The sequence below is a fragment of the Notamacropus eugenii genome, chromosome 1 (assembly GCF_028372415.1).
Source record: "Notamacropus eugenii isolate mMacEug1 chromosome 1, mMacEug1.pri_v2, whole genome shotgun sequence".
Taxonomy (NCBI): Eukaryota; Metazoa; Chordata; class Mammalia; order Diprotodontia; family Macropodidae; genus Notamacropus; species Notamacropus eugenii.
In genome coordinates this window covers 102,478,325-102,503,786 of record NC_092872.1, presented here as the reverse complement: position 1 = coordinate 102,503,786, position 25,462 = coordinate 102,478,325, and the positions used below count along the sequence as shown (strand labels likewise).

Here is a 25,462-nt window from a genome sequence, read left to right as displayed (position 1 = left end):
AATTCAGAGAAGCAGGGAAAGAGTTACTTGAAATGATGCAGAGTGAAAGACGCAGAACCAGAAAATTAAAATATACAATGGCTACAAGATTGTAAATAGAAAAAAAATAAAACAAATTGAATTCTGTGTAGTCAGGGTGATCAAGCATGGCTCTGGCACAGTGGAGAAAACATATCTCCCTTCTTTGCAAAGATGGGAGATGGCCCAATACATATGGACTACTGCACACATGGTCAGACAGTTGATGGGTTGGTTTTTACTGAACTGCTCTTTCTCTTTTCAACCTTTTGTTTCAAGGGTTGTCTTCCTGTGGAAGCAGAGAGGCAGATGCAGAAATAATAATAACAGCTAATATTTATACAGTCCTTTCTATGTGCCAAGTATTTTATATTTATCCCTGGTACTGTTGTCATCCCCATTTGAAGATACTGAGGCAAATGGAGATTAAGTGATTTGCCTAAAGTAAAGCTGAACTTGAACTCAAGTCTTCCAGACTCCAAGTCCAGAGCTATTCACTGTGCCACCTCAATGAAATGAAGACAATGTCAAAAGATAAAAAGAGAGATCCAGAATAAAGTGCCAACAAATTCTGGTGGAGTTTTTACTCAATGAAAAGGAGGGGCATTAGAGATTTCATTGAATAGTTGGCACTTGAGATGGACTTTAAAAGATGAGTAGGAATTGAACAGAAATGGGCAAGGCAGTACATTTCAACCATAAGAAGTACCATAATGGAAGACTGAAGGCAATACAGTATATATCTAAGGGACAAAGTAATATGAGTTAGGGCTGGCAAGAGGGTGGTACTGGATTACAGACCACCTCAAATGACCTACACAAGAAGGATCTGGCAGGAAAGTGGGGGTGAATTCTCAACATATTTTTCTACAGTACGGTCTCCCAAAATACAGGTGACCCCACATACATCCAAGGGAAATACCAAGCAGAAGAAACTGATCTTTAATCTTTCATCAAAAGAGTCACAGAAGGTCTGAGAAGTGATACAAAAAGTTCTATGATTAAGCGGAAGATAAATTAACTGGTGGTGAGGACAGAAAACCATTTGTTCAGACTCTAGTTTGGTAATCTACTAGTTTTATGATTATTTTTTCCTCCATATCGCTGCCTGGATTTTCAGTTTCCCTACTTTACCAATCCCAAATGAACCAACTGTAGTGTTGGTTTCTGTCAGGTAGTAACTACCCTCTAAGCGATGCAAAGAAACCGTCAATCCCACATGGGTCAAACAGCTGCCAGAGTGTTAAAAAAGTAACTCCAGTTCTGAAATGAAAATAGAGGCAAAGGGCTGCATATTCCATTACCAAACCCTGGAGCTAACCACTCCCAAATTCCTGAACGTTTTAAGAAAGTCAAAACTATAGTAGAGATCCCAGACTTCTCCCCACTGAAACTAACAGATTGAAAAGGAAAAAAGAAAAGAAACTTCCCATAAAACTTCTTCAAGTACTCCATGATACAGGGGCAAAGAAGGATTCATTTCTTGATCCAACAGACTCTCTGCTAAACCCCACCCCTTGCCCTCTTCAAAACAATTTGGATTTACTTCAAAAGCAGTGACTGTTGTTTTAAAGAGACAGAATGGTTTCAAACACCTTTCTATTTAAAGGCACTGATGAGATAGCTAGGATTTTCACTGCCTCCCCACTTCTCCCCACCGAGCACAACTGCGGGTACGGCGCCCAGTCTTTTCTAAGTCTCTGGGCAGAGCGGACCGCGGCTCAATTTTATCCTGAGCTCCGACCGGCCTTGGAAAATGAGGAAAGTGAGGGGTCCATCAGCAGTCCTCACGCTAAGAGGGGTTCCCAGTAACCGATGGCGTGGCCTCGGGGAAGGCAGAACTTCAATTTTCCAGCGCTGAGGAGCTGGGCGTTACTGGAGAAGGTTCTGCCTGTTCCTTAGAAATCCCTCCCGGCCTCAGACACCTGTGGGCAGCTCCGTCCCCCCGCTCCCCCCATCCAGCCGGAGCCCCTCCAAGGAGGCGGCTGACCCCGGGCCCAGCCCCCAGCAGATGTAAGATACTCACAGGCACCCAGCCTGACAGCTCCCGCCTGGAGGCAAACAGCCGGTCTCCTTTCACGGGCATCGGGAATTCTGGGGGGAAGGAACGAGGTAACCCTCGTCCCCCCTGCCGCCTCACCACCTCTCTGAACAGGGTGTCCCAGCACTTTACACAAGGCGTCCGCGCTTTTTGTTCTCCAACTTAGCCCGCACCCCCAAAAAGCCTCTAAAACACCGAGATTTCCAAGTCCGCGGGGATCCACCCCGGGCCCCTCCTCCCGCAGCTGCGTTAACCCCACTGAACCCACAAAGCAACTAGCTCCGAAACATTCCTGCGGCCGAGCCCTAAATTCCCGGGCAACATTCTAATGGACTGCTACATCACCCAGAAAGGGGAGAGGGGTGACTAAGGAATCACATGATTCACCAGGTGGGCGTAAAGCAGGACTCTTGCTCCTGGCCATGGGGTAACACGTATTTCTGGTGCAGAGGGACAGGTTCGGCAGAGAAACACTCGTGAGAAGGAAGATGAAACGAAGGCCTGTCCTTCCCTTTCTCCCCCTCTCGGAGTTCGTTTGGTTCAGTCCTAGAGGGGGAATTCAGAGCAAAGCTATCTCCTCTAGAAGGGCTAGTGCACACCAACGAGATAAGCAGGGGGACTGGCCTGCTCCCAAGCCAGGTCATTGTTCTGGCTCTAGCCTGGAAGGGGTTAAGCCAAAGTCCATGAGACACACAAGCCAGAAAGTCAACCCAGAAAAAAATGCAGCCATCTTCTTTAGGGAGTAAAGGAACTGAAAATGGAAAAAGGAATAAAAATGATTTATTACGTTTAGTGTGTTATCACCAAATTTAACGCTAAAAAATTTGGAAGTATGATGTAACATTCCTTATCTTCTCAATGAAATCAGTCTTATTCCATGCTCCAAAATATACCATTTGATTTTTGAAATTCTATAGTAGTAACTGATGTTGTATGATAATAATTACATTTATATGTACCCTTTGAAGTTTACAAAGCAGAAAGTACCAAAATGCTAACTATACTTTCTTGGACTCTCAGTAGGTTCTACCATAGACTTTTGTCAACTGCCATTACTGTTTCTTTCCCACCAACACAAATTCCCACCATAATGATTGTATCATCCTTCAGAAATGTAACTTGAAAGGCTCCAATAGGTCACTGATGACTTAGCACAGTGCTTTGCACTCAGTGGATGTTTAATAAATGTTTGTTCAATGAAAGGATGATTCTTACACTTATTCTGCATTTGATAACATCTTCAACCAATTGAGATGGCCTTAATCATCACTGTGACATCACTGCAATGAGTCTTTTTTAGAGAACTTCTTGTCAGGCTTTAACAACCAATTAGTTATGACTAACCCTTATTCTAAGTGCAACATGTTGAGTTAATATCTAAGATAATAACTGTGTAGAAAAAGAAGTGTCTGGCCTACTTTGCTTGCTCTCCCTCCACCCTTTAATTGGAAGCCAAAACTTTAGCCAAGCCTCTCAAAGGAAAGGTAAAAGTACAATTTACCTCATCTGACAAGATACAGATGTTGGGGTTCCTCTAAGGAGTTGCTTCACTTCCTGCCCAATCCAAACAAGTTTGGCAGAATAGGAGGAAAAACAAGTCTGACGAACTCCTCTCAGAGTGTTACTCTTCTAGCCTCCCTTTAAGTAACAGGGTCCACACCCAAGAATAAAATTTTCTGTAATGAATGTCTTTCAAAGTAGCTTGGGCTTTCTTAATTTAGAAATTTTGGCTGTAATTTCTGATGTGCCATGTCATTCTGCCAAACCAAGTGCCTGTCTGAAATCCTACATTGCCCAGCACAGGTGGTAGGAACAGCAGGGATCCGGTGTTTGAGCAAACCACAGCTATAGTGACTAGAATTCAAACCATAGAATTTAAAAGGAAAGTGGGTAGGACTGCAGAACATCATCACCCTTTCTGCAGAACATCTCTCTCTCTCTCTCTCTCTTTCTCCCTCTCTTCCCCCTCCCTCTTTCCCTCTCTCTCCTTACAGCATACAAACATTTGTGTATTAAATTTCTTAGAGAATCACCTTTCCATTATGCATTATATTATAATATGTAGAACATATGATTTAGAACTAGAAAGAATCATGGAGATTATCTAGTCCACCCACTTCATTATACAGATGAGGAAACCAGATACCCAGTGATGTGAACTGACTTGTCTAGGATAGTAAGTAAGTAGTAAGCCACAAAGCCCCAGATTTGAACTCAAATTCTCTGCCTCCAAATCCAACATTCTTTCTGCTATACCAGACAAAGGAAACATTTAAAGGAAACATCAATGATCCTGACTTTGTAAAGAAACTTCACTTTTTCATTACAGTTTAGTCAGACAGCCAACAAACATTTATTAAATACCTACTATGTGCCAAGTACTGTGCTAAGAAAGATAAAAGACAGTTACTGGTCTCAAGGAAACTAGCAATTTAATGGGAGACAGAATATGAAAATAACTATGTACAAACAAGCTGTATGCACTTCAGGGTTTAGGGTTTGTTATTTTTAGTGTATTTTTAAGCACTGAATGGAAAGTAAAGATTTGAAATTTAAGTTAATTAATTAATTAGAAATGAAGTTGTTATAGGCAGAAACCCTTGAAAAACTTACAAATCTGTCAGAAGATGACATATGTGATCATTCTAGACAGAGGATGAATTGTAGCTGACCTTCATACTTGGTATAAAGATTTACTAGTCAAATTAATAAATGTTAACTAGTCTTGCTTGAGGGCAAGAAATTTGCCCTAAGAGAAAAAACACAAAGGATCCTCAAGCACTTTAGGAGTATAAATCCTAGGCACACAAACTACTTTCCCTCTAGGTTTCTGTTTCATCCTTCACAAAATGAGATTAGCTTAGCTCAGTTCTAGTAGTTTCTGAATCTCTAATCCTGCAAGTTTCTATCAGAGGATATGGATTCTGCCTTTTTAAAAAATAATTGTCATCAGAACCTTGAGCAGCAAAGAAACTGTACTCTGAATCTTTCAGGATAAAACTACAGTGAGCCAAAGCAGAAGATGTTGATTTTTTGTTTAGAAATGGAGTTTGTTTTTCTTAATGAGACTGTGATTTCTTTATTGTGAGGATCTCCCTCAAGGAGAGAGAGGAGAAAGGAGGCAGGGGAAGAGAAAAAGCGATAGAGAGAGAAGGAAAGAGAGAGGGGGAAGAAGAAGGAAAAGGAGGGAGGGAAAGGGGGAGAGGAGAGTAGCCTGGCACACTGATATTAAGTGACTTGTCCAGAGTCACATGACCAACAAGAAGCAGGCAGCATTTGAACTCCAGCCTTTCCAAGTCGCATGAGACTAGCACCAGCCACCACGTCTAGGGCAGGCAGCTCTCTCAGCAGCTTATGAACAATTCAGGGAAACCAAGTCTGTGAACTTCTTCACATGGAGTATTTGACACATTCAGTAGAAAACCTTGAAAAATGATTATAGATTTATCTCATCTGTTGAGCCAGGAGATCAGAATCATTCACTCAAATATTAATGTTAAAGTGAAAATGCCTTACTGAAGCAAACTTTCCAGCAAGCGATCAGTGCCCTAGTGCTTTTGGCTTTGTTTTTTCCCTCTAACTTTTCATTTTTGGGGTATCAAAGTAAATCCCATAGGCCAGTGTCTTTCTTCAAGCAATAAAACAAAATCTGTTTGGTTTTTTTCCTTTGTCCTCAGTGTGTGTGGGGGTGGGGTGCAGAGGTGAGAAGAAGGCTCATAGGTAGTTTTTTTTGGGGGGGGGCGGCATCTACATAAAACACAAAAGGCCTGCAGGGAAACTAGAACTGTGCCTGGGAAGGAGTGACTACATAAAAAGAATTCTCACATGACCCTGGGTCACAGATCAAATCAGCCTTCCCAGAAGAGATACTGTTCTGAGCCATTTACAGTAGCACAAGCCTACCTAAAGGAGATTTGGCTAGACACAAAAGAAACCAGTCTTCCAGTAAATTGGTTTCTGAAATATGGCTTAGAGTACTAAGAAGTTGTAAGTTTAGCACTATGACACTAACACAGGTAGGACAAATGAATGTTATGAAGGCTACTAAAAACATTTTGCAGAGCTGAACTTTCTATTTTTGCAACTTATTGAACCTTCTGAATACAGACCAAGAGGCCTAATAATCTGAAAGGTTTTATCTCAGGCTCAAGTGATTGCAAAAATTATTAACACTGTCTAGTCATGAAGTTTCCCACTATGTCAAATGAATATATTATTATTTTTCTACCTGAGAAGGTGCTGTGAAAAGTAAACTATGTTTATACAGAGCAACTTCTAACCAAGCACTTTTAGATGAATTTAGGAATGTTACGAAGCAATGTGGTCAACGTTTAGTCAAGACAGAATAATCACATTCATTTCATTTATATCAATGAAAGAATCAGATGGACTATATTATATATCGAAAGGGTCTGTAGCCTTTTTTATGTCATGGATCCCTTTGGGTGCCTCGTAAATCCTTTGCAGTATAATGGTCTTAAATGTATAAAAATAACTTACATCTGGTTACAAAGGAAACCATCATGTTGACATACAATTATCCATCTGTGTATATCAACATCTATTTACAGAGACAGATATCGATATAGACACACTATATGTATATATAAATATAGATATATACATATGTAGAGATAGATATAAAACAAGTCCACAAACCTCAGATTAAAAACTTTTGATGTAGAAGAAAACTAGATTAGCTGTATTAGTGGCTAAATGATAATACAGTCATTCCTTCCACACCACAGCTTTCCCCATTGTGGTTTCAATATTTCATGGGTTGGCATAAGAAATTAAATGGGAATTTGGGGGGAGTTTTGTGGAAGTTTGCAGATGACACAGAAAACATTTAGAAACTCAGAAATATATAAAATATTATATAGTATAGAATATACTATAAAATATAATATAGTATTATATAGTATCAACCCAAATTTCACAATATGGTACTGTAAACACCCCATAAAAGAAAAAGAAAAAAAATCATACTTCTTTTTTAGTTCAAAAGGAGGGTAAACAAATAATTTTCCAGATTGACTGGAGTGCCTCACTCCTAACTCCCTTGATGTGGAAATGATAACTATAATCCTCCTGAAGAGTTTATTTGAAAGGCAGTGTGATATAGCAATATGCCACAAGCTTTTATTAAGCCCTTATGTGCCTCTATGTGATAGGAGCTGGAAATAAAAAGAAAAAAATGAAATAGTTCCTGCTCTTTTACTATTTACTACCACCATCCTAGTCACTAGGTTTCAAACCTCACGGTTATCCTCAACTCCCCACTCTCCCTCACTGCTCCAATCTGCGCATATCCAAATTCTCTCCTTTCTACCTTCTAAACATTTCTTCCAAAAGTGCCCTACTTTACAGCCACAGAGCCACCATGGCTACCACCCTAGTTTTATCCCTTATTACCTCTTCTGGGACTACTGGAACAGCTTTCTAAATGGTCTCCCTCCTTATCTCTACCTCCCACTCCAATCTATCCTCTCCTTAGGTGCCAATTATTTTCCTAAAGCACAAATCTAACACTTCATCTCCCTCACTCAGATTCCAATGGATCAATACTGTCTTTAGGATCAAATTATATATATAATATATGTCTATATGCATGTGTGTATGTATATATATGTAGTTATAGATATATAGTCTCCTATAGTATATACATGCACACACATATATACAGACACATTTGTGTATACAGAATACAAAATAAATACAAAGGAGTTTAGAAGGGATACTAGCTATTGAGGAGATCAAGAAAGGCTTCATGTATAAAGCAGTACTTGAGCTGAGGTAGAAGTAAAGACGCAATGAATTTCAGGCATAAGGGGGGTGGTGGAGATGGTGATAAGACAAAGTCCAGAAACAGAGGACAGGAGTATTGCATGTGAGGAACTACAAGAAGGTCATTTTGGCAAAACTGTAGAGGATAGGAAGTGGGATAATATATAATGAGGCAGGAAAATGAATATGGGGCTGGTCCATGAAGGGCTTTCAAAGCCAAACAGGGAACTTCATATTTTTTTCTAGAAACAATAGGAAGCCACTGAAACTTGAGAACAGGAATGCCAAGGTCGGACCTGTACTCCTGCTTCCTGGTCATCTTTACACCATGTAACACTTCAGCCATCATCCCCATCTTCCTACCTACCAGAACTACTACCAGAACCTACCTGCCAGGATTGTCCTCTGGTAAGTGCTTTCCAGGCCTCCATCATACTGTGCAAAGGTTTGTGTTGTCTTCTCTCATTAGAATGAGTAAGCACTTAACAAAGTGTGTGTGTGTGTGTGTGTGTGTGTGTGTGTGTGTGTGTGTGTGTGTGTGTGTGTGTGTCTCCAAACTCATTATCGCTGGTGTATAGAACTCTACATAAAGAATCTCCTTTTATTTTGATGCCCATCTACAATTGCTATACAACTTAAGGTCTTAGAAAGTTGCCTGGGACACTAACAGGTTAAATGAGCTTAGGGTCATATGGTAAGCATATGACAGGACATTATCTCTCTATTTATCTACTATAACATAGTCTGGTCTAGTCTTAAAATAAAACTTTTTGGGGCCAGTTAGATGACACAGAGAGAACACTGACCCTGGAGTCAGGAAGACCAGAGTTCAAATTCAGCCTCAGACGCTTGCTTGTGTGACCCTGGATAAATTATTTAACCCCAATTGCCTAAAAAAAAAAAAAAAAAAAAGAACAAGACTTTTTGGAACACTACATAATAGTGTTAAACTGAGAATTAGACCTGTGATCTATAGGGAACTCCCTCTACTAATGCAGATTAGCAACCTCTCTGTAAATTATAGTCTTAAAGAGCTTCCAAAAGAACTAAGAGGTTAAGTGATTTGTTCAGGCTCACCCAGCTAATAGGCATCAGAGGCAGGCCATAACTCCACATCTTTCTGGTTCTGAGGCCTGTTTTCTATGGCATAATTCTACAAGTAATAATACTCAGCACCAGACTTAAACTCATATGGTAAACTTGTAGCACACTGAGCTGGCTCACAGTCATCTTAATCTTGGATAGGTGGGCAGTGAGTTGTGTGTGGAACCACAAATTAGATTTGGTACCAGAAAAGGATACTTGGGATTAGGGGATTCCAATACTACTATGAAACTGTTTCTCTCCTTAGACAAATACGCCATTTCTTTAAATAGCGTTTAATAACATAATATTAACCAGTTGTAACAGATATTGGTAACATTTACTTCCAGTATGTTAAGCAGAGCCTTGATGGCAAGGTGAGTGTGCATTAAGCAAGTAGTCACAATGCCTAGAAAGGTCAACATTGTATCTCCACCAACGGAGTAGAGGAAGTTGAAGATATAATGGCACGCAAAAAAGTAGGGACAGAGATTGAGCTAAGTTAAAAAGAACATGACCAGGACAAAGGAAATGATAGGAATCCGGGTTCTCATATTGGCTTTGCCATCAAGCTGTGTGAGATTGCACAAGTCATTCAGCCTCTCTGAAACGGTTTCCTTATCTGTAAGATGAGGGCAGGGAAGTAGAAAAGAGCATTTTAGCATTCTGTGACTTTAGAGAATACTGGAATAGAAAAGTGAAATGAGAGTCAAGCAGGGAAGGCAGGAATTATGAAAGATGAAATTACTTTATCCTCATCTATGATTTAGACTATGATTCAGGCTATGATTTCAAATGTTCTTTTCTGCTATTGCCTCCAATCCATTGGTTACAAAATTGTGCTAAGTAATTAGGCCAATGTCACGGAAGAATCTTTATGTCCAGTGTTATTGTCTCAGTCATAAACCTTGCCCAACCATCTGGAAAATATGATATCTGGTGATGAAGGGAGTAGGGGATTGTTATATCACTGATATTTTGCTTGAAGACTCCAATGGTAACTTGATGAGGGGATAGATTCCTTCCAATGATGGATATCATAATCAATCCATGTCTGCCTGTCCTGTGCAGCTTTTGTTTTCCACCCAACATCCTGGACAACATTCTTGAGTTCTCTTGACCTTAACAAGGATGCTAAGCATGGGGCTATCTAATGGTCATCACTTGCTGTATGTGACTACGGGGGAGGCTGTCACACATTTAATTAATGATATCCTTGGAACTCCTTTACTGAGTAATTCTTTGTAAAGTGTTGCAGCCTACTTGTGTGCCCCTCCCCCCCTCCACCTCATCTCTCTTCATTACACTTTGGGTGATGGGAACTGTAGTATTCCATGACTTGAAGCCATATAATATCACTGGAAAAAGTAGTAATAAAGAGATCAGCCTTCATTTCAGGGAGAAGTTTGGGATCATTGAGAGAATTGTGCAATTAACCAAAAGCTATCCAGCACAATGTCTTCCTGTTTAATTCTGGACCCAGTTCACTATCCTTGTGCGGTGTCTTTCCAAGATACATGTAATAACAAACCAGGTATATAGGTTGTGTATCCAACTTCCTATCTTACAAGGGATAACAGGCATTCCTCATCCACTTGGTTTTTCCAAACGCTTTTGAATGACTATGGATCTAATTCAGAAGGCTGTGCAATGTATAGGGCTTTGATGTAATGAGCACAAAGTCATGTACAAACAGAAGCCTGTGGAGGACCTCACCACTTACAGGGATTCTATCTTTGACCTGAAATGTTCCCAGTACATTCTCCATGGCAGTGGTGGATAGGTTTGGTGAACATACATCTCCCTGTTTTATACCTCATCTGATATCAATGATCAAAAATAATCTTCATATTCATATCACTGTCCTTCTCTCAGGTTCAAAGCCTTATGTCATTTTCTACTTTTTCTGACTCACATCATCCACATCCAAAAAATTGCCAAGTCTTGTCACTATCACCTCTGAAATAGTTTTATAGTTTTATCTTCTGCTTTTTAAATTCTGCAGTCAATACCTAATTGAAACCTTACTAACATGAACTAATCAAACATAATTAACTGGGCTTCCTACCTCCAATCTCTCCCTTCCCCAATCCATCCTTTGAATCTCTACCAAAGTAAACTCTGACTTAAAAATCTGACCACACAGGGGCAACTAGGTCGTACAGTGGATAGAGTACCAGCTCTGGAGTCAGGAGCACCTGACTTCAAATCCAACCATAGACACTTACTAGCTGTGTGACCCTGTACAGTCACTTGACCCTGATTGCCTCCTCCCCACCCCAAATCTGACCACATAATTCCCTTGATTTAAAAAAAAAACTTTGACTCTCCATTTACTACTAAGTAAAATACAAACTCTTTAAAGCTGGCATTTAAGACTGTTGCATGCTGGTTCCAACCTAACGAGAGACCTCTTACACTTTTTGCTTGGGCCATCCTATCACCTTCAGGCTCAAACACAAATGCCTCTCTCACCTGGGTTTCCAACCTATAAATTACTTCCTTTCATAGAGTCTCTAGTCCAGCCAAATTGTAATGTCCTGCTGTTCCTCATACACAACATTCCATCTCCCATCTCCATGCCTTTATATGAGCTGTCTCTCCTACCTCGAATGCACACTCTCCTCCTTTCTGCCTCTCTCTTTCTATGAAGGTCATATCCAAATGATGCCTTCTACATTAGACCTTTCCTGATCCCTTACCCTAGATGCTAATGCCCCCTCCAAAAAGTCTTATTCTAAGAACAGACAAGGCTATGTTATATTAGGCTTCATATGTTCTGTCATATACTGACCATGTCACGCCTGCTAAAACTGTAAGGTTCTTGAGAATAAGAACTGTTTCATATGTTTTTGTATCCCCAACACATAGCAAAATGCTTGATCCACAGTGGGTCTTTAACAGATACTTCTTTATCATTTCTTTGACATAGAAAAACTCTTAATTACCACACTCAGTGCTAATTTTCTTGCCTATAATATGAAATGGTTTTGCAAAGTCTTAAGAATGTTTCTATTTTAACAAGATTACTCACTAACATGCTAATCTAGAGCATTACTTTCCAAGTCATTTTCCTGTCATGTTTCATATGCTGTAGTCAAAAGATATGAAAGTATGCTATATAGTGATTATTCACTACTCTCACCACTTACCACTGAGGAACAGTAGTGGATGCATGGTGGATAGAGCACTGAACTTGAAATCAGGAAGACCTGGGCTTATATCCTACTTCAGACATTTACTAACTGTGGACCCTGGCTAAGTCACTTAGGAGAGGCAGTTTGACAAACTGGATAGAAAATTTGCTAGGAAGATCTATGTTCAAGTCTCTTCTCTGACATATAGTGAACTACGTGATCCTTGGAAAGTCATTTAACATATTGGTACTCTGGAAGACTCTCTAAGACTGTAAGTAATAAGGGGCAGCTAGGTGGCGCAGTGAGTGGAGTCAAGAAGACCTGAATTCAAATCCGACCTCAGATACTTGACACACTTACTAGCTGTGTGACCCTGGGCAAGTCACTTAACCCCAATTGTCTTGCCTCCCCACCTCCAAAAAAAAAGTGATAGAGAAGGTGACAACCTGTGTTGGTAGAGGGAGTCCCGTCATATAGGAAATCCTTCTATTAGCAGACTCACAAATCTAGTGCTTATCCTTATCCTATTTTTTCAAAGTCCCAAATCTTTCATTTTGCTGTATTTGCAATATTTAGAACACTAATTTTATTTTTTGTTCAAAGACTGTGCTTAGTTTGGACACTAGTGACATTAACTGGTAACATGGGGATATAATGACGCCAATAGTGAACACATTTCATATATATATATACATATAGTATATATAAATACATATATGTGTACATATAGGTATAGATATAGATACAAATGAGTTGCAAGTAGTCCAAGGGTGGGAATTCTGAATGTAACTACAAGTGGAATGAAGTTTAGTTCATGAGCAACAAGTGTCCAAAGTCCAAATACAAGGAAACTGAATTAACAGATTTATAGAATCTCAGAGCCGAATGATACTTAAGAGGTCATCTGGTCCAACTCTCTTTGGGAGTATGACTCCCTCTGTGGTATTCCCTCTAAGTGCATCATCCAGCCTTTTCCTAAAGACCTGTCAGTAAATGGAAACAGAGGACTGAGGGGAAGGAGGAAGAGAGAGAATATTTGGAACTCAAAATGTTATGGAAGTGAATGCTGAAAAGTAAAAGTAAATAAATTAATAAAAATAATAATGGGGAACACCATGCCTTGCAAGGAAAGCCATCTTGTGTTGTGACAGTTCTAACTGTTAAAAAAAATTTTTTTCTCTTTATACTGAGTCAAGATTTGATCTCGTGTAACTTCATTTACTAATGCTAGTTTTCTCTCTGCCACACCTCTCCCCTTTCATATAGAAAGAAAAAAATCTAATCCTACCACACATTCAGCAGAAATTTACCGAATGCTATGCTAAGGGTCAGTTGGGATACAAATCAGTCAACAAGCATTTATTTAGATTCCAGTATGAGGTAAGTACTAACTAGTTAGGTATATAAAGACAAAATGAAAGAGTCTTTGCCTCCAAAGGACATATATTCTATGGTGGAGACAATCCAGGAGTACATGCAAAACAAATACAGGATAATTCTGAGGTGAAGGCACTAGCAGTTGAGGAGGAAGCAGAATAAGAAAAAGCCTCATGGAGGAGACAAGGGTTTGAGGTGAGCTTTGAAGGAGACTAGGAATTAGAAGAGGCAGAGATTGTATAACGCATGGAAATAGGAGATGGAGTATCATAATAGAAACAGCAATAAAACCAGTCTGGTTGGATTAAAGAATGCATGACAGAGGTCAATGTGTAGTCAGTTTGGAAAGGTAGTCTGGAGCCAGGATGTGATTTATCATTTTAATGACAAACTGAGGAGTCCAATTCTGATCTTAGACTTAGTAGAAGATACTCAAATCTACATAATAGGGGACAAATGTAATTAGACTTATACGTTAGGAATATCATTTGGCTAGCTATCTGGAGGATTTGACTAGAGGGGTGGGAGAGATCTGAAGCAGGAAGACCAATGCAGGAGGTCCATGTGGGAGGAAATGAAGGCCTAAGTGAGAGTGGTAGGGAGTATGAATTTGAAGACAAGGAATGATGGGAGAGATGCTTTGGGTTTAAAAATCAACAAGATTGGCAATTGTCTGGGAGTCAGGGAGAGAGAAGAAATGATGGCAGATCAATGAATTTTTATGTCTAAAAGACTGTAAAAGCTTTAAATATTTCAAAGCTCCCTGTCTAAAATTTTTCAGAAAAAAATCACTTTGAGGAACATTTACTCATCCATTCAATAACCTCATGGCTATGTGATGGGAGTCATTGCCAGTGAGGGTTCATTCTTTGGATCATGTGTCCTTTCCAGTGGATCATATAAAAGCAAGGTCAATGTTCCCTGTCTGTTTTCAATCCAACACATGAAAGATTAGTGAATAACTGAGGGACTGAGGTGTGGTGACAGAGTTTTTGGGTAGTCTTCAAAGACAGTAGGATTGATAATGGAGTCAGAATTGGGTTCATGTTCAAAAAGTGTCCCCCACCTTTTTCTGGTTCTCTCTTCCCTGTGAATAGGGATAGTGTTTAGACATTACAGATAAACATACCACAAGGTATCACAAGGAGAGAGAACAGTAACCGAGACAATCAGAAGAAGAAGTAGTAGTAGTAATAGTAATAGTAGTAGTAGTAGTAGTAGTAGTAATAGTAATAGTAGTAGTAGTAGTAGTAGTAGTAGTAGTAGTAATAGTAGTAGTAGTAGTAGTAGTAGTAGTAATAGTAGTAGTAGTAGTAGTAGTAATAGTAATAGTAGTAATAGTAGTAGTAGTAGTAGTAGTAATAGTAATAGTAGTAATAGTAGTAGTAGTAGTAGTAATAGTAATAGTAGTAATAGTAGTAGTAGTAGTAGTAGTAATAGTAGTAATAGTAGTAGTAGTAGTAGTAGTAATAGTAATAGTAGTAATAGTAGTAGTAGTAGTAGTAGTAGTAGTAATAGTAATAGTAGTAATAGTAGTAGTAGTAGTAGTAGTAATAGTAATAGTAGTAATAGTAGTAGTAGTAGTAGTAGTAGTAATAGTAGTAGTAGTAGTAGTAGTAGTAGTAATAGTAATAGTAGTAATAGTAGTAGTAGTAGTAGTAGTAATAGTAATAGTAGTAATAGTAGTAATAGTAGTAGTAGTAGTAATAGTAATAGTAGTAATAGTAGTAGTAGTAGTAGTAGTAATAGTAATAGTAGTAATAGTAGTAGTAGTAGTAGTAGTAATAGTAATAGTAGTAATAGTAGTAGTAGTAGTAGTAATAGTAATAGTAGTAATAGTAGTAGTAGTAGTAGTAGTAGTAGTAGTGGTAGTAGTAGTAGTAGTAGTAGTAGTAGTAGTAGTAGTAGTAGTAACTAACATATATGTAGTGCCTACTGTGTAGCAGGCATTGTGCTAACCACTTTATGATTATTCACTCATTTGATCCTCACAAAAACCCTGGGATGTATGTGCTTTTATTATCCCTATTTTACAGATGAGGAAACTGAGGCAAAAAGCAGTTAAGTGACTTGCCCCTGGTCCCATGGCTTTTAAGTGTCTGAAGTTGGATTTGAATTTAGGTTTCCCTGAATCCAGGACCAGTGCTCTGTACCACCACCTAGCTGTACCGCCCTCTCCCAGTAGTGTCCATCTGTGTAATCTGAGCCTGCAAGAGATATAACCATCCAGTCCAATGAGCATTTATGAAGTGTCTGCTACGTGCCAGGCACAAGAGATAAAGATAAAATGGCTAATAGTCCCTTCCCCTGAGGAGCTTATATTAAATAATATGGCAGTATTTGATAAATGTTAAACCAGAAATATAGATGAGAGTAATAGGGCCCCTAGACAATGGAATCCCGCCTTCAGAGCAAGCACAGTGAGCTTGCTTCCAGAAAGACAAGATCATATGCAATGGAAAAGGGCCCTGCTCCATAATTCAGAGGATGAGCATGCATTCTCACTTTACCACAGGAAGCAAAGGAACCAGAATTGAGCATGCTTATAAAGAGCACTAACCAGTCCAGGAGTTTCATTTTTCCTGCCTGGCTATGTACAAATGACGCAAGGACTTGCTGCAGGCCCTAGGTGAGGAAACAGAAGCCTCGGGTCGTTATCTCCACACCAGGACCACTAGATAGCAAATAGAGCACGATGTGCCCCATGAAGGTATGGTCCTTCTGTCGCTTCTGTCATTGGTGTGTCCACTCTTCCTGCTTTTAGGTGGAGAAGGCCTGGAAATGGTTGTGACTTTGTAAGCTTTGAAAAGTCAGAGGTTTTCTGAATTCTAGAATTCCAGGAAATGGTCTCACCAGGATTGGTGGGAAGCCAAGCACAGGTGAGGCAGCAGGTTAGCCGGGGAGCTGAGGTACTAAGGAGTGAACCCGTTTGATATGTTTGATCCCTCCCGACTATATTAGAGGAGACTCATTCATTGGCCATGTCAAATCTGTAAAAGAACTGCAGGGGTGGGGGGGGGGTGTTAATGCCCAATGCATGTCCTTTAAGTGTGCATTATAATCTCAGTTCTTTCTATATATTTGCAATAAATATTCCTTTGCAAACCTAATTGATGGGGGGCTATTTGAAGGCTGATGGCATTAAAAAAGATACCCCTTGATGGAATACTATTGTATTGAAAGAAATGATGAGCAGGATAATCTTAGAAAAAACCTGCAAAGACCTACACGAGCTAATACAAAGTGAAATGTACTGGGTACATACTCAAAGCAGTATCATAAGATGATCAGCCATGAAATGACTTAGCTGTTCTCAGCCACACAATGATCTAAGATGACTCTGAAAGACTTTTGAGAAAAAATGCTATCCATTCCCAGAGAAAGAACAGATGGTATCTGAACACAGATTGAAGCATACTCTTAAAAACTTTTATTTCTTTTTCTTGAGTTTTTTTCTTGTCTGTTTTCTTTCACAACATGACTTATGAATGTGTTTTCCATGACTACACATGCATAACTTATAGGGAATTGCTTGCCTTCTCAATGGAGAAAGGGGAGTGGGAAGAGAGAGAGAGAATTTTGAACTCAAACTTTCAAAAATGCATGTTAAAAATTGTCTTTCTTCACATGTAAGTGGGGGAAAATAAAATGTTAAATAAAAAATGTATAAATATACCCTTGGCTCCTCAGATGTCCCCCAGACTCCTAAAGAAAAGTTATAGCCTTGTTGTCTCTGAGAACTCAACCAGATAGAGTGCGTGTGAGCTGACAGAGTTAAGTTCAGTGTCATATTATAGTAGTGTAGCAGAAAGAATAATGAGGGCCAGATGGAATGTTAATCAAGGTTCAAAACAGGCTGAGCCAGGTAAAAAGTCTTATTGTATGAAGTCGTCAGGACCACAGTAAATAGAATTTTTTGTTGTGTGTGTGTGAGTGTATGTGTATGTGTGTGAGTGTATGTATGTGTGTGGGTTTTAAATGTTATCTGAACATGTTGTTCAGGCAGTCACAAGAGAAAAGTTCAGGAAGGAAGGGGCATGGCAAGTAGTACACTTACCACCATACAGTTAAGTCCCAAAGTAAGAAAAACTCAGTTGGCTGACCTGCTTCATACTACCCTTCCATTCTAAGGACAACTTTACGCAGAACTCCCTCTGCCCAGGGGTGGAACTTCTACCTAGATGACAGAATCAGTGGCTTCTGTGAACTCCTGGAGCTGATTTCAGCTTGGTTTCCTGTTTATCCACTTGTTTCTCCCTAACCCCCACCCCAGGGTATGTATACTCCCTGGTGACCAGCTAAATGCTGAAAGACAAAGATCAGGTCCAAAACCAAACTTGACTTCTTCCAAAAACCTGTTAATGACATGACCATTCCCCAAGTAACCCAGGTGCAAAGCTTTAGAATCATTTGACTGTTCCTTCTCCTTCACTCCCCTTGCACCCCCAACAATTAGTTCCCAAAGAGTTTTAACTCATCAATCCATCTTTGCCTTTTTAAGTTTAAAATGTTTGTTGCCATATTTTGTTTTTTCTACCACCTTCATTTCTCCCCCTACCCATCTCTTGTAAAACAAACAAACATTTTCTTGAAAAGAGGAAAGAAAAATCAGCTCAGCAAAACAACCCAATATATCAATTGAGTCTGACAGTATATAAAATGCCCCACACCTATAGTCTTCCATCTCGGTAAAGAAAGGAAGGAGTTCATTTTTTTAGAATTACTTTTCTGGGACCAAAGTTTTCTCTTTTTTCTTCTGTCCTTTTTTTCTGTCCACAACCAAACCAAGTAGGACTTAGAAATAGGCTGGATCTTAGATATCATCATCTAGTTGAACTCCTTCATTTTACACATGAGGAAACAAAGACAAAAGGGTTCAATGACTTGCACAAGATCAAATACCTAGTAAGCAAAAGAACCAGAATTCAAATCAAGGTCTCTCAGCTCTAAGCACAGTATTGCCATGACGGATTCAGGCCCTTATTACCTCTCACCAGTACTACTGCACTAGATTCCTTTTTTTAATGAATATTTTCTTTTTTTCCCAATTACATAAACATAATTTTTAATATATTTTTTAAAATTGTGAGTTTCAACTTTTTTCTTTCTCCCTTTCCCCAGCCTCCTCCCTGAGATGGCAAGCAATTTGATATAGGTTATACATGTACAATCAGGCAAAACATATTTTCATATTAGTCATGTTGTGAAAGAAAACACAGACCAAAAAAAAAAAACCATGAAAAAAAGTTTAAGATAATATGCATTCAGACACCATCAGTTCTTTCTCTGGAAGTGGATTGCATTTTTCATCATCCTTTAGAATTGTCTTGTATCACTGTATTGTTGAGAATAGCCAAGTCATCCACAGTTGGTCATTGTAGAGTACTGCTGTTACTGTGTACAGTGTTTTCCTGGTTTGGCTCATTTCACTTTATTGCAATAGATTTCTAACAAGTCTCCCTTATTCCCATTTCTTGTCCCTCCAATATGATTTATTCCTACATACAAGTGATGGGGCAATGGTTTGTAGCTCTCAGGACATCACTTTACCTGCTCAAAACTTACCATCCTCCAGTGTTTAAAGAAGGAAGTCTAAATCCTACAGACTCCCTGATTAAACTCAAATACTATCTTTCTAGCATTATGCCATGAAGAACAAAATAAAAACTCCACTATATATTAGGCTAATGGTCAAATTTGGTCATCCTGGTTATGATAAACTTTCACTTAGAGCTTGTATCTGGTGAACAGAAATATGCTGATGTTCTGAATTTAATTTTTTTTTAATTTAGTGAACCTAGGGAGGATTTTTTATACATATCTTGGAGAGCTTCTGATACATACGAACTCTGTGATCATGGGAAATTCAATAACTTCTCAATGTCCTACAACACTCAGACTTCAAAATGAAGGGCAGGTACCTTTCTTCATTGGTAGAAGGAATTTCCTCATTGGGCGCTTCACAGATTTGTGGTCTCATCAATTCAGGAGCTCTCTCCAACTATGAGATTGTAACCCATCCTATACAATTCTCATCTATGTTCTCCCACTACAGGGAGTCCACCAAAGTACTGGAGGGCTTCCTTGCTTCCTCCCAACACTGGGATGACACCAGGGCAGGGAGTCCTTCACCTGCTTCTTTCCTAGCTCCATCTTGCTCATGACACATAACCAGCCATTCTCTTCTTGCTATGAGATTCCATGACATGTTCTCTCAGCTTGTTTTTCTTAAACGTCGAAGCCTGTTCACAAATGCTGCCAGGCTCTCTATTATAATATCTGCTGAGCGATATTCACCTTTAGTTCTTCTGAGGCCATGGTGGTCCATGTCTGGCTGCTAGACAGCAACATCTGTAAAATGTTAGCATTGAAAAGATGGCCCTCTGCTTGGGGTTAAAAATGAAAGAGCTTTGCAATCTCCCCGAAGCAATTCAGCCCCTTCTCCTCTCCTTTTTAGCTATAAGCCCACCTCAATGCCTGTCTGTCTGTGGGGTTTATCTGTTCCAGATAATATGGAGAAAGTTCTAGAAGGTGTCTATCCTAATGCATACGAAAATCTGAACAACATTCTTCATTTAAGTAGTCTTTCCTGCATGGAGAAATACGCCAAACTCTTTTGAGTGATTATCATTCTTTTTGCAAGGGTTTCTGCAATGGCCTAGGCCTTGATAAAAGTCACCACAATATTATCTACAAAAAGGATCATGTGGAGGACTACTCTGTGTAGAAGAGTAGTTCTGAGAAGGGGTCCATGGCACCTTAGCACAGGATGGTCCTCAAATGATAGACACACAGTCCATTTAAGGGTCAATGCTCAAGGCCTTTGCAGCTTGGTAGATAACTTCCAGGGCACATGTTCTATTGGCAAAGTTTTCAAGAACCTATAATCCCCCTGCATACCATAAAGAATTATTAGAAAATTTTAGAATAAAGCACCTGCCGTAGAGTCAGGAGGACCTGAGTTCAAATCCAGTCTCAGACACTTGACACTTACTAGCTGTATGACCTTGGGCAAGTCACTTAACCTCAATTGTCTTGCCTTCTCCCCTCCAAAAAAAAAAAGAAAAAGAAAACTTTAGAAAGTGTTCCATTTATTAAATGGAAGACAATGTAAAGTAATGGATTAAGCTCTTGAAATGGAGTCAGAGCTGGCCTGAATTCAAATTCTCTCACCCTCTTTTCAGTCTCAGTTTCCTCACCTATAAAACAGGGATAATAATAGCACCCATCTCACAACGTTGTTGTGTGTATAAAATAAGAATAGTCTATTAAAAGCATTTAGAAAACCTTAAAGTACAATTAAATATCTGCTATTATTATTGTTGATAAATGAAGAAAATAGGCATCTTCCTTGGGTATTAATAAGGTAAAAAGTATCCAGAGTGCAACTAGGATGATAGAGGTCCTTGAGTCTATATCACATGATGAGTGTTTGAAATAACTGGGCATGTTTAGCCTGAACAAGAGAAGACAGCGGCTATCTTCAAGTATTTGAAGGGCTGTCATATGGAAGAAAGGTTACATTTTTTCCTATTTAGTCTCAAGGGATAGAACCAGGAGCAAGAAATGGAAGTTGCAAAGAAGCCAATTTAAGGCCAATTTCAGGAATAATTTCCTAACAATCAGAAGCTGGCCAGAAGTAGAATGTGCCATCTAGAGATATAGTAGAGTCCCCTTCTTACAAATCTTCAAGCAGAAGCTAGAGGACCCATTGTCAGATATGTTCCAGTGGAGTTTCTTTTGTGCATAGGTGAACTAGGTCCCTTCCAACTCTCCAACTCAATGATTCTGAGAAATGCAGTGAAGCTAAATTCCAGATACTCAGAGTGACCAGGCTAAGAACTCAAAGCAGTTTATCTAAAACAACTAATGATAAATGAGAAATAACCTTATAATGATAAATAAATCATCACAAATCACGTCATTCATTGTTTTGGTTTGCTACATAATTTCTGGGATTCTAGCTTCTGTTAGCACTTAGAACCCTATTATCCTCTTCATTATTACAGAGAGGTAGTATAAACACAATATAGTCTAGATCCCACATGAATAATGAGGCTTTTTCATTTATCCCTACCTTAAGAAAATCCAAGTTTTTCTTAGCAAAAGTTTTCTCATGTTAACATGATTTCTCTGACAGGCCAGGATGATCAACAGTGGGTAGATCAGCATGCTTACTTTGGCTCTAATTAAGCAGAGTTGAGACAGGAATATATGGGGTGATTATTGGGCCATAGTTACTGGTGATAAACTTGTAGAATTATGTTGACTGCCAGTTACTGAGCATGAGTAGCTGAGAAAGCTAAAGCAACTTCATTTTGTTTATAGTTCCTCTCTCTTTGCCCTGACCCTGTTTGTATCGCAGCCACCACCCTGTCTCCAACCTTGCTCTCTGCTGAAACAGCAAGGTCAGTCCTATCTATTGGGGGAGGGGAGGGAGAGGTTATAAAGACAGCCAACCTGAAGAAGAGCCCAGCAACAGGCCTGTCCAATCAAGGGATACCACATCCGTATGCTTACCTTGCAAGCCCCTAGCAACGAGCCCTGTCTGATTCTGAGGCACCCTGGATCCATCCATTTTGAAACCTTTATTAATCTTGGCTTTTTGTTCCTTCTGGGAGTCAGTCTCTGTCTGTATAGGTGGGATTGACTTGTTAGCAAACTCAATAAATCATCAATTCCTAAATTTATGGTTTGGGTTTTGGTTCTGGTTTCTTCCAGCACTGACAATTTTACCCACATGAGCAACAATTAAGGCAAGGCTGCCAAATAACTCGTGGGCTAAAATAATGCCAAATGAATACGCTGTTGTTAAAGCACAGGGAGACAAACAACACTTAGACTAGTCAGTGGAGAAGGCTGAGGCACATTCTTACTCTGATGTGTGATTTTGCTTTCACTATTAATCCAAAATTCTGTGTGTGTGTGTGTGTGTGTGTGTGTGTGCGTGTGCATGTGAGAGATCACTATCATGGTACCATTCTTTAATTAATTTCAAAGTCTTCTATATAGCCCACTGATATACTTTCCAATTTTGCATAGATAACTAAGGTAGCTTATTTTCCAGAATAGAAAATTTAAACAAGGTCATTTCTATCTTTAAAATCCTAGGAGTCAGTGAAAAATAACTTAGTTACTCAAACAGACATTAGTCAACATTAGAGAGTGAATGGAACTTTGTCTTGACTGAGCCTTTCCCCTTTAAGATTAGCTTCATTCTACTATGTATCTATCTGGTATTTTGCTATTTCTCTACCTGTTGCCTTCTTCATGTAATCTCCTTGTGAACAAAGACTTTTTGTATCCTCATACTAAGCACTGTGCCTGGCATATTGGTGAACATGTAAACAATGCTTGGTGATTGACTGATCAATTTCTAACTTTTTACTTTCCCCACTAATTTTACTTTCCTATGTATGGTGACTTTGGATTGACTTCAATTAAAGGCTATATAACTAGACCTACCAAAAATGGAACCCAAAACTATATGGGTATAAGTACCTGGATTCTTCTATACTACTTGGGGTTAAAGGGTCATCTGGTTAAACAACATGACAGAAGTGATTCAGAGTGAATACATGAAACCCTTCCCCATCAACAACTAGAGTGCCCCAATTGAATGGGATGCACCTAGCAGATGCTACCTTTTCCAACTGCCCTTTAGGTGATAACTTTCCCCTTCAGACTTCATAAACAGTTTTCCCCCTGCACCTCTCAGATATACTTGTCAAATAATAACATGCATTAGCATCATCTGTGTTTATGTCATCCCCTTACTGCACTATAAACTTCAAATTGCCAAAGACTCTGTTTTATCTCAATTTCATGTAGGGTAGGCACTTAATAAATTTCAAACTGATGCCTTGGCCACAGTTGAGTTGTAAAGCAGTTCTCAGGTGTATGTGGAATCCAATTTAGATTGTTAGAGAGAACTAAGATCTAAAACTAACATGGGAGGAGGGAATCTGCCCTCATTCTAGCTAGCCATGTAACCTGGCATGTTTCTGGGGCCAAAGAATTAAATGAGACTAAATAATCCAAAAATCAGTTGAAATAATATCTTGAATTAATATCTTGTAAACCTCATTTCATTCCTATTTGACATAAGCCAGCAATATAGATAATGTTGATTGCTAGCCATTTTGAAAAGCTTATGCAAAATTAATCCATGAAAGCCAGGATGATGGTGTTATACACTCAGCCAAATGCCTAACCTTAATTCTAACTACAATGTTAGTAATGAAGATGGCTGGATGGTAAAACAAATTCCAACCCCAAGCACCAAAATACCTTTCTCTGCAGTCCCATCAGCTAATGACTTACTCTAGGCTGCAGTGACAGTACTCAGTTGAATTCCATCCAAAAAACATTTAATAATAGTTGACTATATCCAGGCATAGTGCTAAGTGCTAGGAATAGAGATGAAAATGAAGCAGTGCCAGTCCTTAAGAGATTCACATGGTACCATGGGGAGAAGGGGATACAATACCTACTCAACTAAGTACATTCAGAGTACGTAACAAAACAAGTACAAGATAATTTTGATAGAAGGGTAGGAAAGCACTAACAACTGGGAGGAACTTAAAAGGTGATGGCAGAATAGGTACTCAACAAATAGTTGATTGTCTGACTATGAAAAACCATTCTTCTCAATTGAGATGTTGGTTGCTGGCAGAAATTTTTTTTTCTTTTTTTTTATGAATAAGTTATTCATTAAAATCTGACTACTTTTTGCTCAACTATTGTATCTCCAGAATTAAAAGAGGGTACTAGCAATGTACTATGACATAGCAAAATTTACAGGCTTGGTTTTTTTAGGTGATGAATGGCAAATGAACTATCTTATATGATACATTGGAAGTGAATGCTAAGTAATTATAATGATTAGTTGTGGCCCCCCAAAGAGATGAGGAATCATCATCCATTTCACTCCTTTAGGCACAGGAATGTGAGGCTACAGGTGCACAATGTTTGTATACACTGAGCCTACTATGACTACCAGTTAGTTTTGCTTAATTATTTCTCTTTGTTACAAAGGGAGGGCTCACTGGGCTAAGGCTGAGGAGGAGACAGATATATGGAAAGGATCTGTGATGTCAAACAGAAGACGTCAATAAAACTTAAAAAGAAATGTGTTAGCAGGTACCTGGCAAGGCAGTCTGTCAGCTGGCACACGTCTATGATGTCTTGTAGAGTATTTGTGCCTGGAGGTACAACTGGGTTGCCAGTCCCACTCACAAGGAGATGACAGCAAAGTAGTATTCCTCTCACTGAAAAATACATCAGATTTGCCCAATTACAGGATGAAACAAAAGTTATCTGTGTGGAGATCCTGAAAGCCTATAAAAAAAAAAAAGGAATTTAAGTGAAACAAGATAAATTCTCACTAGAATTTATTAGCTGTATGGTCCTAGGAAAGTCACTTAACTCCTCTGTCTATCAGTTTCCTCATCTATAAAGTGAAAGGCCAAGACCTGATAGTCTCCAAGGATCTTTCCACTTCTGAATTTTTGATAATGACTAACTATGAGATGGGGTGATATTTTGTATCTTATGAAGAAAATGTATTTCATCTTAGAAAAAGGAAGAAAATTTGAACAATCATATATGTAGCAATTTATAGCCCTTCAGTAAGAGAATTCCCAAGAATTAAGCTGTCACTACAAAATTAACCCTTCAATTTCAAAAGAAGTCAGCAGACAAGTTAACATCCAGAAAGAGAAATAAAAAGAAAAGCCTATCTTTATTTAAGATGATTTATCCTCTTAGGGTTTGGGATATTAACTCATGTTTATACTTACTAGTTTACCTCCTAATATAACTTATCAGAACACAGCCAATGTGATTTTCTCCCTGCCAAAGAAATTTGCAGAAGCAAGGCAAAGTACCCAAATCTTGTTTTTTTTTTTTTAAATGTTGCATTATTTCTGCAAATACCACGAATGGCACATTTATTTCTGGATGAGGACTGGGTCATTTTAGCTTTTTGCTATGCAGAATAAAAACTATGTGTGGGATA

The 25,462-nt window shown here is 39.0% G+C and overlaps 1 protein-coding gene across 4 annotated transcripts in view; it reads right to left on the bottom strand.

The window, feature by feature from the left end:
• Positions 1-25,462, bottom strand: part of TJP2 (tight junction protein 2) — a 148,795-nt gene that overhangs the window by 100,672 nt on the left and 22,661 nt on the right. For 2 of the 4 annotated variants that reach the window (XM_072611127.1, XM_072611143.1), the window contains exon 1: positions 2,045-2,426. The exons of 1 other annotated variant lie outside the window; for it this stretch is intronic. In XM_072611127.1, the coding sequence (XP_072467228.1) occupies positions 2,045-2,104 (60 nt within the window). In that variant the 5' untranslated portion in view covers positions 2,105-2,426. Of the gene's footprint in view, positions 1-2,044; positions 2,427-24,589; positions 24,708-25,462 lie in introns of those variants that run through there. One more of the 4 variants, XM_072611134.1, reaches the window with a different exon arrangement.